Genomic DNA, 18,442 nt, shown 5'->3' with positions numbered 1-18,442 from the left:
TTGTTGTACGGAGACTTCAAGGTATATCCGCCGCGTCTGCGGACCTCGAAGTCCCCTTCTATTCTCTCATATGTCATTTACCTTCCGTACTTTTTTTATTAGACTCTGGTGTATAGAGATACTAGTTTTCCTTCTGTAGCTTGTGACTCATGTTGTTCCGGATTTTGGGAAGGTGCGTACGTCTAATGTTTTGATTGTTGTACATACCGAGCGGCATTGTTATTGGTTATTCAGTATCTATTGCAGTTAGTTAATAAGTTTTACTTTCGTACTGTTATTTCCGCAATTTGTTAGGCTTACCTAATCATAGAAACTAGGTGTCATCACGACGTTATACAGAGGGAATTTGGGTCATGACAAGATTCTTTTACTTGATAAAATAGCCATTTTATTCTTACTTTGAGAGTCCAACTTTTGGTATATAACCCTTTACTTTCAGCTCAAACAATATATACATATACAAGTATACATTCGTTTTGAATCTGCTTGGTTCATATTTTAAACTGACTTCAAATTCTAAATTAGTCTCCGCACCTATAAATCCAGAGTCTAATTTAGAAAAATGCAAGGGTGAGATGGGATATTGCATGTAGTGTATATTAGATAGTGAGAGGATAGAGCAACGTTTAGCCACACAAATTTTTAAAATAGCCATTCGAATAAAACCAAAAGCAAAAAGTTGTGAATAATGCATTTCTGTTGCTAGTGCTGGTTTACTAAGAGACCAATATCTTTCCTGATTAGGACTACTTTTAATTACTTTTTTGGAACAAATCAAAATAATACACTTTGCCGAATTAGAAAGTTTTTGGGCCCAAAGATGTATGGATTTGACAATTTTCATATGCTAGTGCGAAGTACACTTCCACTATATTCGTACACTCATGATTGTTTTAGAGAGTTTTACATAAATAGTCATTCGGATTCATTTTACTTTTTCTTGATTGTATATACAAATTAGGCATATATATATATATATTGATTATTTTTAAATTAAGCGATTAGGTGGGCAGATGCTTAGATTAATTGTTCATTGTTTCTAACTCATGATATACACTGATTTTGATGACTATAAACAAATAATAAGTGAACAATGGATTTAAATAATGTATTTTTGCTAATTTTTATAGAGCCAAGCATCACTTAATTAGACTGATTTATTCATGCAAATTATGAAGTCGATGCCATTTCTGAAGCCAAGAGAACAGTTTTTTTTTTTTTCACTTAGTGTCCGATAGTCGCATTGGGGTCCGACTAAATTCGGATTCGCGCCGGAAAGTCTCACATTGGGGGTAAAACGCTCATTTACAAAGACGACTCTATACCTAAGACTCGAACCCGAGACTCTGATTAAGTATGAATGAGTACTTACCCCACCCTTGTTTGTCAAGAAAAAAAGGTTAGCTACAAAGTTGATGCATTACTAGTTTTCTCGGTTTGCTGTTTTTATTTTTATTTTTCTGAGTAAACTTGCAATATTTCTTACACCATGTTTACTGGAATTTAAAATAAAAGCCACAACTAGAATAAAGCAATATTTGAAAAAGATATTTTATGATAGGTCTATCATAGTAACACCGTTCCAATGTGATTATGAAATGTGGATCGTAATTTAATTTCTGAAAAGGATTCTTTCCATTTCACTGCCAAGTGCCAATACAATAACATAAAATACCAACATTTTTGTCAATTTCATCTATTATTGGTATTTAATGATATGGCTGTGAACACTTCATTTTCTTGTTAAGTCAGTACTTGTTTGGGACTTATATAGACAACTCCCGAAGTGTTCTAAAAAAGGGGAAATCTACATAAAATATCCATAAAATCTAAACTAATTATCTACCCTCAAACTAATTACAAAGACTATCCATACGGTTAAAAATAATTACCCGCCCCTTCACTTATCTTTTGCCAAGGCGTTGCATTCACAAATCATGACGCCATTGTTGCTATGGCCATCTTCCCCCATTTCTCACTTATGTGCTTAATTCATTAATTAGTACAACTATTTTTAGAGATTATGGAGAAATCACTACTGTCCTAACATATATGATGAAAATATATTCTTTTTGTGAATTCTCACAGGGAATGGTCTGAATTTAAGCATTTATACTTGTAGCCCGAATGTGATTTTTAAGTAAGATGCTATGCTATAGTAAAATATTAATCATACTGAAATTTGGTTTCATTTGGAACTGATTTGAGGTGCTTAGGATTGAATTTTTAGAGACCCACCATTGTTGAGTTTGAAATTTTTGAATTAAAATTTCAACTTTAAGATTTGTTGTTTTATTCAAAGTAGATATTTTTAAAAAGTTATTTATAGTATCTTTAGAAAGTTCATACCGGAGATTTTTGAAGATTTATTATTAGGAAAAATCAAATGCACAATTGAAGGACCTTGAAGCAGAAAACTCATGTAGTGGGCTTGTTGAGTTTGTACTTGTTTTGAGCTGATTCTGCTTGGGGTTTGTTTGAAATATTGACTAGAAGTTGTAGAAAATGTTTGGCCAATTTGATGGAGATTTTGCAATAGAGTTGTAAAATTTGGGTTGAAATTAAATTAAATTAGCGAAGATGATGGATTTGTGCTGTATAACAAAATGGTATACATGTATACCACTTTAGTATATAATTTTTAATTTATACAATTTATTCCAACAGTATACACTTATAATATACAGTATAGTGTAATATTATACCGTTATAATTTGGTCCTTTTTAAATTTATTGAAAATTTTCATTGGAATCTTTTTAAAATTTTAATGGAGTTTTCATGCCTTTCTCAAATTTTTATTAAACAAAAATATTTACTTTTAAATGTTGAATGGAGGTTGTGTCAAATGTTGAGCCAATTTGGTGAATTTTTTGCACTAGAGTTGTGAAATTTGGATTGAAATTGACTTGAACTAGCGAAGAAGATGAATCTTTACTATATATCAAAATAGTATACATGTATACCGGTTTGGTATCATAAAGGACTAAGCTCTTTTTTTGAAAGAATTAACCAAAATTCTATTTTGTCAATAAATAATATATACCATGTGGGTATCATAGAGGACTGACAAGTATTCTTTTTTTCTGTTAAAGGAATGAACTAATCCTCTATGATACCCTGTTAGTATATGATATATACCAGGTTGGTATCTTTTTTATTAGAACCTTTTTCAACGTTTCAGTAGAGTTTTCACGCCTTTTAAATTGTTTTCTTAAAAAAATACTTAGTTTGAAATGTTAAATGGAGGTTGTGGCTAAATTTTATGCTAATTTGGTGGAGATTTTACACTAGAGCTGTGAAATTTAGGTTGAAATTAAGTTGAAGTAGCGACGTAGAAGAATTTGTATTGTATACCAAAATGGTATACTTGTATATCAGTTTGGTATCATAGAGGACTAGGCTTTTTTTTTTTGAATGAATTAACCAAAACTTTATTTTGTCAATATATAATATATACCATGTGGGTATCATAGAGGAATGACGAGTATTTTTTCTGTTAAAGGAATGAACTAGTCCTCTATGATACCCTGTTAGTATATGATATATACCAGGTTGGTATCTTTTTCATTGGAACCTTTTTCAATTTTTCAATCGAGTTTTCATGCCTCTTTTTTTTCTTAAATAAAAATACTTAGTTTGAAATGTTTAATGGAGGTTGTGGCTAAATTTTAAGCTAATTTGGTGGAGATTTTACATTAGAGCTGTGAAATTTGGGTTGAAATTAAGTTGAGGTAGTGAAGTAGAAGAATTTGTATTGTATACCAAAATAGTATACTTGTATATCAGTTTGGTATCATAGAGGATTGGGCTCTTTTTTGAAAGAATTAACTAGAACTCTATCTTATCAGTATATAATATATACCATGTGGGTATCATAGAGGACTGACGAGTATTTTTTCTGTTAAATGAATGAACTAGTCCTCTATGATACTCTGTTAGTATATGATATATACCAGGTTGGTATCTTTTTCATTGGAACCTTTTTCAATGTTTCAATACAGTTTTCATGCCTTTTTTATTTTATTTTTTCTTAAACAAAAATACTTAGTTTGAAATGTTGAAGGGAGGATGTGGTTAAATTTTAAGCTAATTTGGTAAAAATTTTGCACTAGAGTTGTGAAATTTGGGTTGAAATTAAGTCGAGGTAGCGAAGTAGAAGAATTTGTATTGTATACCAAAATGGTATACTTGTATATCAGTTTAGTATCATAGAGGATTGAGCTCTTTTTTGAGGAAATTAACCGGAACTCTGTCTTGTCAGTATATAATATATACCATGTGGGTATCATTGAGTATTGGCGAGTATTTTTTAGTTGAAAGAATGAACAAGTCCTCTATAAGACCATGCTAGCATATGCTATATACCAGGTTGGTATCATTGAGACTAAGTGTTATTTTGGAAGGAATTCCACATTATATCCTGTCAGTATATGATATAGACCATATAAATATCATAGAGAACTGGGTGTATTTCTAGAAGGAATGAACCAGGCCTCTATGATACCCTGTCAGTGTATGATAATATAACATGTGAGTATCATAGTATGCTACAACAATACACTTCAACTGCTACTAATATACTATTTTTCGTATACTATATGCTAAAGTAAGTTATTTTCTGATAATTAGTATAATAAAAATTAAATTAAATAAAATGATGTACTATATCAGTTATTTTTTTTATTGATGTAGTAAAAAAAATGAGAGAGAAAAGAACAAAAATAAAGGAGGCAAAAGATGTGTAGAAATAGATTATGAGAAAAAATAGGAAATAATAATTTAAAAATAATATTAGAAAAGGAGAAAAGAAAAAAGTGCAATGAAAAAAGAGAAGAAAAATCACGTATTATGTATAAGTTGTTATAATAATTGATTTAGAGAAAAAAAATGAGATAAAAGACATAAGATATATTATATCAGTTATATTAAAAAATAGTGAATGAATATTTACTATATTAGTTATCTTTTATTATTGTATAAAATAAAGATGAATAAAGAAAGGGAACCAAAAAATTGAATGTGATTAGATTATGTAGGGAAAAAAAGAGTTAAATAAAATTAGAAAAGGGACAAGAAATAGAGAAAAATGAACAAAGGGAAAGAAACAAAATAAAAATAAAGGAGCCAAAATTGAGTATGGAATCAAATTATGGTTAAAAAAAAAAGAAAATAAAAAATAATATGATTGAAAAAACATAATAGAAAGGGAGATAGAGCAAAAAATAACTAAAAAAAGAGAGTCAACTACCCATAAAAGCTACAATTGGTAGGAAAGATAGTTAATTTGATAGGTACAAAAGTAAATGGGTAGGTAAGGGTAATTAGTTTGATTTTATGGGTAAAGCTCCCAAACTCCCAAACTCCCTAAAAAAAGAGGTGCATTTTGGGCCAAGACCAAGTGGGCATTTAAGTGAAAATAGCATGCACTAGCCAGTTTTCAGACCGGTAGTTGAAAAATGCTAGCGTTTACAAAGTCATTAAAAAATAGCCATTATTTTACTGAAACATAGAAAGTTGTAGCATAATATGCTAGATTATAGAGCTCTTGCGTATAAACTTCAAGCATATTATGTTGGAATTCCAGCACACGAAAAATTTCAGCATAATATGGTGGATTATAGAGCTCTTTTGTATAAACTTCGAGCATATTATTTTGGAACTCCAACATAATATAAAATTCCAGCATATTTATGCTGAAATCTCATATGTAAAAAATTTGAACTCCAACATATTATGCTGGAATTTTTTCGGATTTTTAAGGGTGTTTTTATTCAGATTTTATTTTTACATAAAAAAATAATTAAATTTCGATTACTTTTGAAATTTTGACTATTTCTCAATTACCAATTGTAAATCTGGCTATTCTATTTTTTCTCGGCATTTGGACCACTAGTTACTTAGACCATGGACCTGTAATTTGGGTCAAGACCAAGTGGGCGCTAAGACTAGTAGTTGTTTAGACCATGGGCCTGTGGATAATTGGTTAACTGCAAGAGCAAATCTCATTGGTAGCCCGTCGGTGGAAACAATTATCATTCGTTAGCCATGAATTAAGTCATACAATTTATAGCCCCAAACAAATTATAATGGCTAGCCTAAATTTGCTCAAATACGGTAGATTTTGTTGTCATCGAGGCGTTCCAATCTTCCACCAATCATATGCAAAATCAGTTGTCGTCGGAAAGTGAGTTTTTGGCGTGTTTTGATTTGGTTTTTTGTTTGTTTAGGTTTTTGTTGTTGCCGTCGCTGAGTGTCCATGGGTATGGTGTAACAGAGCAGAAGAATATGTTGGGGTTTGGTTTGGGTTTTTTGGTGATTTTGTGAGATGGAATTTTTCAGTGGAGTTGAGCAGAGAAATGAAGACTGTAAAGCTTCCATTTAGTAATTTGGAAGTATTTGAGAGAGTTAGAGAAGTAGACGATAGAGCGCAGGCTGTTCAGTGGAAATAAGATAACATAGATAATGGCGACTCAACTCAAATTAGCTTCAAAGAATCTGGAGATGAATGAGTGTGTGTTTGTATATGGAGATGAAAAAGAAAAACCTGGATATCATTGAATATTCATTATGCATAACCTTGAAATATATACAAAAATAGTCTGTTATACAAAAAATATATTAAATAGACTGTCACTATACAAAATATATACAAAATAGACTGTCACTATATAAAAATATACTAAATAGACTGTCACTATACAATTTATATACAATAGACTGTCACTATACAAAATTATATACAAAATAGACTGTCACTATACAAAATATATACTAAATAGACTGTCACTATACAAAAAATATATAAAATAGATTGTCACTATACAGAATGGACTGTTACTATATAAAAAATATACATATTAGACATTTCGGGCTATTAGATGTAATATGTTTGGGGCGGAGGGCCATTTTGTGTCAATGGACAAAAACATGGGCTATTAAAATTTTGAGGGGCTATATAGGTTAGTTTTCTCTGACTGGAATGGTCAAGGGTTGGGTTTTGCTATTTGGTGAGCAATTTATGTAAAATACCCATCGAGCTTAAAATAATTATCCTTCTCCACCTATTTGAAAATTATTTACGATATATACCTATTCAGTTAAAACTAATTACCTAACTTAGCTTAGCTTGATTTGGCTTGGCTTGGCTCGGCTCGATTCGGCTTGGCTCGGCTCGACTCGACTTGGCTTTACTTGTTTCGGCTTGGCTTGGCTTCGCTTGGTTCGGCTTGAAATAAAAAAAGAGAGTGAAGTGTAATACATTATTGATTTGTGTGATTTACATTTTATGCGTGAATTTTAATTTTGGAGTTATGTCATAAATAATAATACATATATACTATAAGATGAATATATACATGAGTTTCTTTTGCATATATTGTAATACCAAATCAGAAGGCTCAATTTTAGTATTACCAATAAATATGTATTCATTCCATATTGCACCCAAGGATGTGGCCTAGTGGTCAATGAAGTGGGTGAGAACCATGAGGTTTCAGGATCAAATCCCAGTAGATGCAATTACTAAGTGATTTCTTCCCATCTATCCAACCCTGTTGCTGGTGGGAGGTGTCAGGTATCATGTGGAATTAGTCGAGGTGCACGCAAGCTAGCCCGGACACCACAGTTGGTAAAAAAAAAAATTTATTCCGCATTTAATATCGTATAAATAGTGCATAAATTTCTAAATAAGCTATGCATATTTTAGTTATACAGAAGTTTATACTATAAACTAAATATTATAATATTAGTTAGTTACCAATAATTTTATATCGAGAACCAAACATTAACGTATAGCCATATACTTGAAATTAATTTTCTTACATGGCAAATTAATTGGTGAAAATAGCATGTGTTAGTTATTTTTCGGACCGATAATTGAAAAATAGTCAGCACTTGCAAAGTCATTGAAAAATAACTACTATTTTATGCGGAGATAAAATCTAGACAAAAATATCTAGCTGAAATACGAAAAGTTTCAGCATAATATGCTGAATTATAGAGCTATTACGTATAAACTTTCAGCATATTTTGTTGGAACTCTACCACATTGTGAAATTCCAACGCATTATGATGGAATTTTTTCGGTTTTTTTAAGGGTATTTTTTTTAAATTTTAATTTTACATGAAAAAATTACTAAATTTTGATTACTTTTGACATTGCGTATAATTTTTGATTAGTAGTTATAAATCAGTTTTTTTTTTTTGATTAGTAGTTATAAATCAGGTTATTTTGTTTTTTTTTAATAAAGTTTACAGAGAAAATTGACAACTAAACTCAAAAGTAGAGGCCAAACTACCAATACTCCTTATTTACCCATCCAAAAACAAGCCGCCGTTTTTCTCCTCTCCAAAACCTTCCCTTAGCGACGCCACAAGCTCCACCACAGAGACCCTGAGCACTACACACTTCCAATGGGGCGAAAGCGAAGCAATAACGAAGATGGGGAGAGGGAAAACGAAGAAGAAAAACCCGTAAAAAAGATGAAAGAGAATAATGAGGGCAGAGAAAGCATGCGTCCTTCAATGATTAAAAACAAGGAGAAAAGATCAGCTGTTCATGCTAAGCTCAAGCATCAGAAGAAGCTTGATAAGCGTAAGAAAGCTAAAGCTCGGGAAGCTGCTGAGAAAAAAGCTCTTGAGCTAGGCGAGGAGGTAAGAAGCTGCTCAAAGTTACAATTTTTACTGTTTTTGGGTTTAGGGTTTTGGTGTTTTTACTGTTGAATGCATGAATGAACATTTTGGGGTTGTTTATTTATGCTAATTGATTAATGGGTCGATGTTATTTTTGTGACTAGGCCGTATAAATTTCGAAAATATTTGCCCTTTAGGGTTTAGTGTTTTGACTCTTGATTGTGGGGTTGAACATTTCGGCTTGTTTCTTGATGATAATTAGTTAATAGGTATATGAAATTTCTGTGATCTGACTGCCTAAATTCCAATATCCGGTTCTTAGGGTTATTTTTTTTTTTTTGGGTTAATTTTGATTTTCCGTTCAAGCATTCTGGGTTTATTTCTTAATGGTAATTAATTAATTGGTAGATGATATTTTTCTGAACAAGCTGCCTAAATTTCCAATTTCTTAGATTTTTTTTTGGGATTCTGGATAGTCCGGTTAAGCATATTGGGTTTGTTTTTTACCCGAACTAAATAATGGGTTGATGTAATTTTCGTGAACAGCCTCCACCGAAGATGGTACCTCGTACGATTGAGAATACAAGGGAGTTTGATGAGACTATCTGTAGACCTGATGATGAAGAGGTTTGCCCTTATGCTTGTTTGATTTTGCAAATTAACCAGGGCAAAAGATGTAGTTATGCATTCGAAGTTTTCCCATTAAAGATTTGGTGTTTTCTGTGATTTGGTTTGAAGCTATTTGCTGGCAATGATGTTGATGAATTTAGTGCAATTCTGAGGAAGGAGCGTGATCCGAAAATATTGATTACTACATCCCGTTACAATTCTACAGTAAGCCTGTATTTTGTGTTTCCCTATTGCTTTTATAGTTGATTTGGTTTTGAACTTAATTCAACACATAATTGGCCATTCCATTTTGCAGAGAGGACCAGCATTTGTTTCTGATCTTATTTCTGTGATTCCAAATGCTCATTACTACAAACGAGGGACGTATGACTTGAAAAAGGTTCTTACTTGCGTTTTTCCTTTTCTCTTTCCGTTTTTTATCTTGCTTGGTGGTATTGTCATATTGACACCCCTTATACTATTCAAAGCAAAGAAGTTGTTCCACTGTACTAGTTTAAAATTTTCATTGCTTCTCTAACTTATTGCAGATTGTCCAATATGCAAATGAGAAGGAGTTTTCATCTATTGTTGTAGTCCACACTAATCGCCGTGAACCAGGTTTGATTCCTTTAAGAATAGCTATAGATTGTACTTCTGCCTTTGTCAGTCTGGATTGCCAGCTTGTGATCTATACCAGCAATCTGATCCATTTTTTATATTCTTTCTTTAGATGCTCTTCTCATTATTGGCTTACCTGATGGACCTACTGCTCATTTCAAGCTTTCAAAGCTCATGCTACGGAAGGATATCAAGGTTTGGTAGTTCTCCTTCTAAACAGATCCTTTCCCCCCCACCTTCCCTAAAAATGGAGGAAAAGAGTAGGAATGTTGGGTCGCTAACAAACTTATACTTTGATGTAAATGCTGCTGGTATAGTTGTACTTTGCGCTACAGGTTACAATTTTATTAGATTCATACAACAGAATCGGACAAGCGTGAGCTGGCCTTGACGATACTAGTCCATAATTTATATTTTGGCGTCAACTGAGTTGTATGAGTTAAATCAAGATATGGAGTTATCTGGCCTCTTAGAAATCACTTAACATTTTCAAACAGACAATGCTGTGTCTGATTTTCATGTGGATTTTTAGTCCTCCAACCACCTCCATGAATCCGTATTTCTCCGTGGTTACTCCTTCCATAGTTCGTCTGTCTTTCTCTGTCATAAATCTGCACATCCACTTACAAGCTTTTTCTTATGCACTCAGATCTTTCATGCCGAGCCCTCCCCTTCTCTTAGAGGAATTATTTAGGACTTGCTCACTTTATCAAAAGTGGTACTAGGTTATTTCGGATTTCTGCTAGAAGGATCCCACATGAGAATGTGAAAGTAGGGTGCATTCTTTTCTGTTTCTTGGCATTGAGGTTTCTTTTCTTAGTTTGTAGCTACATCTAGGTCATTCATTGTTTGTATACGTATAGTAACATCCCTTCTATTTTTTCTTGGGGATGAGGCATAATTTTTTGTAAGTGAACTGTCACTAAGAAAATCCTTTTCTCACAATGATTCTAGTGCTGAGATTTGTGTGAATCTAAATATAACTTAGAAATGTTGCAAGTGAGTAATGTTGAATTAGTCAATGAATGTGGTTAATTTGAAGCAGGATGTATAGCTAGTAGGTGTACGACTAACCACTCCTATATTGCTTGCAGAATCATGGAAAGCCAACTAGTCACAAGCCTGAGCTGGTTTTGACCAATTTCACAACGCGTTTGGGGCATCGAGTTGGGAGGTAGAGTTTCTATGATTTTCCAGGATTATTTATAATCCTCATATTTGTTTTCAGAGACGGAGTATCAAGATATTTCAAACATTGATATAGTTTTGACAGATTTTACTGGTGAATAGATAGAAATAAGATGAAAATACTCTGAGAAACTTTAGGTATATGCGATTACCTAGGCTAATGTATGTGTCTGTTGATTTTGTTCATTTAGGATGATACAGTCACTTTTCCCACAAGACCCTGAATTTCGTGGACGTCGAGTTGTGACCTTTCACAACCAACGTGATTTTATATTCTTTCGCCATCACCGGTATGTCCTCATTACTCTTGTGTGATACTGTGATATGCTTCAGTTTCTAAATTTGAACAGTAAGACTCGTGCTAACATGTTTTGCCAATAACCTTATTCCCTTTTGCGAAGCTACATTTTTGAAACCAAAGAGGGCAAACAGACAGAATCAAAAGGTAAGAAAAGCAAGGATGCGAAGAACCCACAGGAAAGGACAATTGCCCGTCTGCAGGTTGGTGGTTCTGATTCTACTGCATTGGTTTTAGGAATTCAATGTTATTTTAAATACCTTAGGACTCTTTTCAACCTTGAATGGAGGCTGGTCACATCTGATGGGTCTGTTCTAGATAAAGGATGACAAATCTTTGATGTTGGATTGGAAAGGAACAAGTATCTTTTCTTGTAATACTCTCATGGATTTCTGCTGTAGTCAGTGTTGTCAAAGGCGAAAGGCTCTAAAAGGCGCTCTAGGTCTATTGAGGCTTTAAGCTTAAAGCGCAACTAAAGTGCAGGCTTTAGTAAAAAAGACGCAGTGAAGGAAAAAATAAAAAATATACATGTAATTTAAGAAAAAAGAAACAAATTCATTCCTAATGTCTTCCTCAACAACTAATACACTTAGTTGCCAATTATATATGTTGTTTAGTACCACTCAACTCAAGATAGAACTCATGGGCAATGAGGCCCACGCCTTAGGGCCTTGCCTATACTGAAGCGCATCTTAAGCAAGGCGATGCACCCTCCCTGAGCTTTTTTGAGCTTTAGGGCTTAAGTGTGCCTTAAATGAGCCTTTGACAACACTGGGCCTGTAGTTAAACAAGCCTAGGTAGAGTTGGTCTTTCTGGAAACTGAGAGAAATTCTTGCTCTAAAGGAAAGAACTTAATGGAGGGGAAACCAACAGAGCTGTTGTTTAATATCTCTAAGAAGAATTTTGCATTGACATAAAATTGTTAAGTTGCTGCAGGAGTAGTTACGTTCATAGTTTGTACAGCTAACGACCTATATGTAGCCACTTCAAGCCTAAATCAGACAAGGATTTCTAGTCGCTGTCCTAATGAATGAAAGAGATTCAATCATGTTATATCCAATTAACTAAGAATATTGATTGAACAAAGGAATCCGTGAAACAACTTTGCAATTAGCTAAAAATGGAGTCCCAAGTTTAAATCTTGTCCTTTTCCTTTCCTTTGGGCCTGAGGGGAGGGTGTGAACTGATATCATCTCTTATTTGGTCTTTGTTTTGTCCTTCTATCTGTCAGAGCTAGGCGGTAACATTTTGGATGGACATAGGTTTTCACCTGCTTTTACTTTTTCTTGTATACCAGCTTCCAGCAATGGACATATAGCCTGACGTTGATTTGGTGACTTCCGATTTACAGGAATGTGGTCCTCGATTTACTCTCAAGTTAATAAGTCTCCAGCATGGTACTTTTGATACTCAGGGTGGGGAATATGAATGGGTTCACAAGGTAATCCATGTCGAAGAAATCACTGCAGTTTATATAAACTTTTAAACTGGTGCTTGTGCTTTTCGGTACTTGTAATGAATTCTGATACTTTGTTGTTCACAATAAATTCTCTAATCCAAGCTTGTTTTATATCAGCCGGAGATGGATACAAGTCGACGGAGATTTTTCTTGTGACATGCTTGGGAATTTTTTGTTGGAATTTCAAGGTTTGTGGATCCGTACCATGCAAAAGAAGAATATCGACTCTCTGAGGAAGAAGTTCACTATGAAAATTTTGCTCTTTTATTTAGTATTTTCTTTGGGTGGGGGAGCTTTTATGGACTATCTCCTACTGTAATTTGTTAATTAGAAAGGTTAGGTTTTAGTCTTTGTTTTCACAATTACGTAAGTTGTATGTGACCTTGAGCGTCACAATGGTTAATTTTAAGGGTGCTGATATGAAGGTTTATTCCTTGTGAAGAAAAGTCATCTCAGTGATACTTTTTGAGTTAGTTTAAAGTTAATGATGTAATTCTGAACGAGCATTATATAATATATTTTGGTAGAGGTTCATCAAATGAAATATGCAAAGTAGTACTATGATAATAATTTTTAAGAGAATTTGGAAACAAATATGTACTGTTAAACTTACTCGAATTCCCTAGTCTCCCCTTTCATACTAATTATTTCCTCTTTGGGAAATAACAAATGGGAAGCTAAATACCAACCAACAAAAGTAGTAACTGAGAATTACTTACCAAAAAATTTGAGAATTACATATTAGACAACCCTCGGGTAGCATATTTCTTAGATAGAATAATCGTATAAATGGAAATGCATAACGTCTTTATATTGAGACATAAGTCCTACAAAATAGTTCATGCCTTTTAGCACCTCTCTTGGAAATGCAAACTATAATAATCACTTCAATACATCATTTGGTCCCTATTTTATTCTCTGAATGTGACCTGCATATATTGCTCCTACATTACCTTTTAACATTACAAGTTAAAGAACTTTTGACCTGAGTAAATAACCCTGACAACAGGTACAACCTTTCCAATAGATGCGAATTGAAGAAGCCTCTGCTAACAATTTTTGCTCATGCTTCAGTAGTAAGACTCTTACTGGTGGCCAATAGGCTTTTTTCTACGAGCACCTAACAAGAGAAAAACCAAAACACATCATAAAAGGAGAACGGTTTCGTGATATCACATACATACAAGATTACCTGACTAAGGTAGTAACTAGTGCTAGGGGAGCCAGAGATATTAGAAACATTGAAACATTAAGGGAAGGGAAACAAGAGAAGAATACATGAAGAAAAAAGTTAGCACTTTTGAGATGATTATACACTATAACCGAGCTCTGTGATTTGAAATCTCTTCACACTTAACATATCTTTTCTACCATCCAACACACGTAAGGGGTTGTTTGGTTAACATAAAATTTTGGTCATACAAGAAAAATAAGTGCCGCATAACTTAATGCAGCAGCTCATTGGCCTTACTGAAATCCGCCATTGTTATACACACATAAGTTATGCGGAATTCTATATATATTTTCTGCGTGATAGATGTGGAATAAGAATACATGTATTAGCAATCTAAGCTGCTCGGACACGGGTGTGGGCCCGACACGGGTGCAGATCTAGAGGTCGGATCCTTCGAGATGTAAATTCTAAGATTCGGGAATATGGATCCTAGTACGGATACGGATGGGGGATCCAGTTAAAAATAATTCAAAAATAATAATATAAAAATATCTCTAAATTATGAGAAATTTTGTGGAATACTTAGCTTGTAAAGTGTGAATTTCTTTATTCTCAAGTTGTAGATAAGTAAAGTATTGATTTCCTAGATAATGTATGCTATTTTCTTTAGATTTACCCTAGTTTTAGTTCTGATTTCGGGAATCAAATTGTATCTCGTCTCGAATTTTTCTGTCTGATGTGGTCAAAGTATCCAAAATTATTTAACCAGATCCCATACCCACACCCATACTAGTGTCGTGTCACGGGTACGGCACCTAAACTGCCATGTCGAAGCAACTTAGTTAGCAATACATGCAAAAGAGTAACTGAAGTCCAAAAAGCCTTGCTCCACATAGCAATCCCTGTATTATTCTTCACCCGGTAACAATCGCTATACTACTATCCACCGCATAAGCAATTTCTGCATTATAAACCCTGCATAACTAGTTCGCAAACTAAACAACCCCTAAACGTATTAAGACGTTTAGATACTTCGGCTCATACACAGCGTAGAAGCTTAATAGTCCTCATGATGAAAGAATGGAAAAGCTTAATCACTTGACTTTGAGGAACTAAAGCTGGGCTTGCTTATAATTTTCTAGCATATAAACAAATCATGTTTGCAAATTAGGGACCTCGGTGTTCTCCAATGGCGTACTCAACTTTTTGGGTTAATGTCAGTATATCTAACAGTTTCTATATTTTGAACTCATTTTGAAAAACGTTAAAATCCAATAAGGATTTCTATGTATTTCAGATAGATAAAGTAGATAATAGGCAACATAAGAGCAACTCATTCTAAAACAAAAAGCTTTTCCAAGGAAAGCTGAATACACCATTCATGCAGATGCAGATACACCATTCACTGTGGTAACATCTCTATGTATCAGTTCGGAAAATGAAATACAGATATGATGAAGAGCATATGCAGATACTTAGTTACTTTCATTGTTATATACACAGCCAGTCTTAATAGTGATGTACAGATGGTGGTAGGCGCATATTCAATGTTTATTGAACTCAATTTCTTTACACCATGCAACATACTAAAAAATCTAATGCTCAGTGTGAAGTTGGTATGTAGTTGATGAAAGAACAATAGATAATCAGCAACACATCAGCACACTCCCACTGAACACCAACACCAAACAATTTCACATGCATGAATCCAACTAAATTAACTGAAAAGTACCATTGGAAATTATAATATAACTTGGGACAGCCCAAAGCCTGAGAGAAGAAGTTACCCTCTCAGAACCTTACCAGCAGAGCTCTTGCTCCAAAGCACCTGACTATCGATGGTAGTAAGATGTTCATCATCAAGTCGCTTCCATGTTTTAATAGATTTGACAGCTCCCCACCCTCCTTTCCCTGTTTTCTCCAAAGATACTGCTACCACCCTTGCCCTCCTTGACCACCCAGCCTTCCCGTAAGCGTGATATCCAAAGCCTCCAGCATAGCAAAGATTTATGTCCATCAACTTTCCACAAAAATCATTTATGTGGTCATGGCCTGTGAATACGGCCTTTACATCACCAGCTTCCACCATAGTGGTGAAGAAGCCTGAATTTATTGAAGCAGAGCTTATGCCTTCTTGTCTAACCCCTGTGAAGTTTGATGAGTCAAAGCTTGCATATTCAGGCAGCGGAATATGAAAGTAGGCAAGGCCTGGAGCAGGAGCCTTCTTAGCACTTGAATTGTACATGTAAGTTTTCTGCATTTGAAAGGTTACGTGAATTAGTTTAGCTGCTCACAAGTCTGAGCTACAGTGCCTAATAGTGATCAATATAACAGCACAGAACTTAAGGCTTCAGACATTTTGGCAGCACAAGTTCTGGTACCTTAAGCTTCTTAGATGTGCGTTGAAACCAAAGCTGTTGAGAAGGTTTAATCCAACCATAACCAGGGATCCTGGATGGGACAGTAGAGTAGTCTCCACTGTCAAGGAAATATAGATTGAGAACGGATTTATTAGCCAGCTCGGAACCCTCAGTCCCATGGACTTCCAAATTATAATTTCCAAAACCATCAATATCTGGAAATTCACGAGGATTCAGCTGAGATAAAGTATTTTTCATGCCAACAATATGTTTCATTACGCCTTCCCTCGAAAGTGTAGATTCTTGGTCATGATTTCCTAGTATAGCAGCCCATGGTATGTTTGAAGAAATTGCAGGAGCAAAGGCAGCATCCATGGATTTAGCAGCGTCCGTGGCATCATATCCGAAAATGTTGTCCCCTGCATCAGGTAAGTTTATATTTGGTTCAGTTACCTCTTAGGATTGGTATTGAAACAACCAGCAAAAGATGACTTTTTAAGTCCTTAGATTTCAGCAAGAATTTGAAATGACTGTTGTAGAAAATGATTGTTCTATACATAAGGTAATGTTAGTGGCTCAATAAGTGATCTCAAACGTGAGATTTATTTAGGATTAAACTTATGTCCACTGTTTCAAAAATTTTTCTCTAAACTCTGTCATAGTCAAACAACATCACATAAAATTGTCCGATATAGAACAGATCAGGTTTACTTGTCCATAATTTAAGTCGGTTCACGTATGAATACAAAGCCAAATGTGTACAAACAACAGAAATAGAGAGAGAGAGAGTGTGTGTGTGTGTATTACCGGTGAAAACAATGAGATGAGGTTTCTCGGCATGAATCATACGGAGAATGAAAACAGTAGTATTGAGATCGGAACAGGAAGACATCTGCTGCGGCAACACATCCTCACACAGCGTTGATTTTCCATTTCCGTAATGCATATCCGCCACCTGCAGTATCCTAAATTCTCCATTTTTGCTATCGAATCTTAACTTCTGTTGCGGATTATTCTCTCCAGAAGCTTCAAGCAGCTGAAATGAGCTGAGAAATATTAGCACTAGAAACAGTTTTACAAAAAACTCCATAGAAAAATGAAATGAATTGCGGAAAAGAGAGAGGGTAGTGTACAGATAATAAGGGCGAGGTAGTTCTTCTTTATAATGAAGGTTGTAGGAGTAATAAATATGGCTATAATTTTCTCGAGTTAATAAATGATCACGAGATGTTTTTTTGTCTGATTCGCGTGACTCGACGACTTGTTTCTGATTCCTTGGAATTATCCTTCTCCTGAAATTCTCCATCTTGCCAGTTTACCCGTTTTGAATGGGTGGTCTTAAAAGTGTTTCAACAAGGAAATTACACCATCAAGCCTCAAATCAACCCCAAAGAAAAAAACTCAAACAATAATCAATTACACCACTAAGTTGAATTCTCACATATGTTAACACATAATTCCATCACTAAACTTCACAATATTATAACGTATTCAGATATACAAATTCAACTCCTAAATTATTTATAATAATATTCAAGCAATCATAGTGGTCAAGGGTCGTGGTGTATACAGGTATACAAGTAAAATCGAGTCCACTGAGCATTTCGATTTCCCGGTAAGGCAAACAGAGCAGGAACGTGACCGCAAGGAATCAGAGTCAAAGCGAGGAGCCCCTCGTATCGGGGCTCGAGCAAAACGACCGCCTTATTGGGCATCGGGACCACCGGTTCAAGCCTCAAGACTTTGGAGAGCATTACCGAACAACTGCACACAACTAACAAAGGGCCGTGATGTCCATGCCAACCGGATATCACAACGTGAATCTCGGCACGTATTGGCGGAAAATCAGTGATTAGCGAAATGGAAGATTTTTATCAATCTTAGAATTGTATTTAGGGTAAAACTCCCCTACTATATAAACGGGAAGCTTATTATTCATAGGATACATTGTAACACACATATCAAGGCAATTTTCTTCTATTCTCTCTGTTATTCAAAGTTCTTATTTTTGTTCATAAGTTCTTTGTAAGTACAAGCCCAGAATCGAAGGGACGTTCCTCATTGAGCCATTAATCGAGCCCGAGATCACTCTTATTATTGGTTT

At 34.5% G+C, this 18,442-nt stretch overlaps 2 protein-coding genes across 3 annotated transcripts; one reads left to right on the top strand and one right to left on the bottom strand.

Moving 5' to 3' along the window:
* The first annotated feature begins 8,294 nt into the window (after positions 1–8,294).
* LOC104111500 (uncharacterized) lies at positions 8,295–13,250 on the top strand. The gene is made up of 11 exons (XM_009621211.4): positions 8,295–8,653; positions 9,179–9,259; positions 9,371–9,466; positions 9,558–9,641; positions 9,790–9,859; positions 9,972–10,054; positions 10,954–11,033; positions 11,239–11,337; positions 11,449–11,548; positions 12,697–12,786; positions 12,922–13,250. Exons 1-11 carry the CDS (start codon positions 8,414–8,416, stop codon positions 12,958–12,960), a joined length of 1,062 nt encoding a protein of 353 aa, XP_009619506.1. The 5' UTR covers positions 8,295–8,413; the 3' UTR covers positions 12,961–13,250.
* Positions 13,251–13,590: 340 nt separating this feature from the next.
* LOC104111499 (probable inactive purple acid phosphatase 29) lies at positions 13,591–17,507 on the bottom strand. 2 transcript variants are annotated; one of them, XM_009621209.3, is made up of 4 exons: positions 17,146–17,507; positions 16,360–16,757; positions 15,782–16,232; positions 13,591–13,924 (listed from the first exon to the last, which is right to left on the bottom strand). In XM_009621209.3, exons 1-4 carry the CDS (start codon positions 17,426–17,428, stop codon positions 13,890–13,892), a joined length of 1,167 nt encoding a protein of 388 aa, XP_009619504.2. In that variant the 5' UTR covers positions 17,429–17,507; the 3' UTR covers positions 13,591–13,889. The 2 variants fall into 2 exon arrangements, with proteins under 2 accessions (XP_009619504.2, XP_009619505.2); XM_009621210.3 differs by having other exon boundaries at positions 15,766–16,232; positions 17,146–17,504.
* Between the last annotated feature and the right edge of the window lie 935 nt (positions 17,508–18,442).

This window comes from Nicotiana tomentosiformis, chromosome 11, assembly GCF_000390325.3.
Source record: "Nicotiana tomentosiformis chromosome 11, ASM39032v3, whole genome shotgun sequence".
In the NCBI taxonomy this organism is placed as follows: domain Eukaryota; kingdom Viridiplantae; phylum Streptophyta; class Magnoliopsida; order Solanales; family Solanaceae; genus Nicotiana; species Nicotiana tomentosiformis.
Note: the sequence above shows the minus strand (reverse complement) of the source record. Positions and strands in the feature narration are given on the sequence as shown.

Excerpts from the sequence above, each read along its gene's own strand:
- LOC104111500 (XM_009621211.4), top strand. The coding sequence starts at position 8,414 with ATGGGGCGAAAGCGAAGCAATAACGAAGATGGGGAGAGGGAAAACGAA. Across the intron at positions 9,860-9,971 it reads CACTAATCGCCGTGAACCAG|ATGCTCTTCTCATTATTGGC; the intron begins GTTTGATTCCTT and ends TTCTTTCTTTAG. Across the intron at positions 10,055-10,953 it reads TGCTACGGAAGGATATCAAG|AATCATGGAAAGCCAACTAG; the intron begins GTTTGGTAGTTC and ends TATTGCTTGCAG.
- LOC104111499 (XM_009621209.3), bottom strand. The coding sequence starts at position 17,428 with ATGGAGTTTTTTGTAAAACTGTTTCTAGTGCTAATATTTCTCAGCTCA. Across the intron at positions 16,233-16,359 it reads GCACATCTAAGAAGCTTAAG|AAAACTTACATGTACAATTC; the intron begins GTACCAGAACTT and ends TTTCAAATGCAG. Across the intron at positions 13,925-15,781 it reads TTGGAGCAAGAGCTCTGCTG|GTGCTCGTAGAAAAAAGCCT; the intron begins GTAAGGTTCTGA and ends TTCTCTTGTTAG.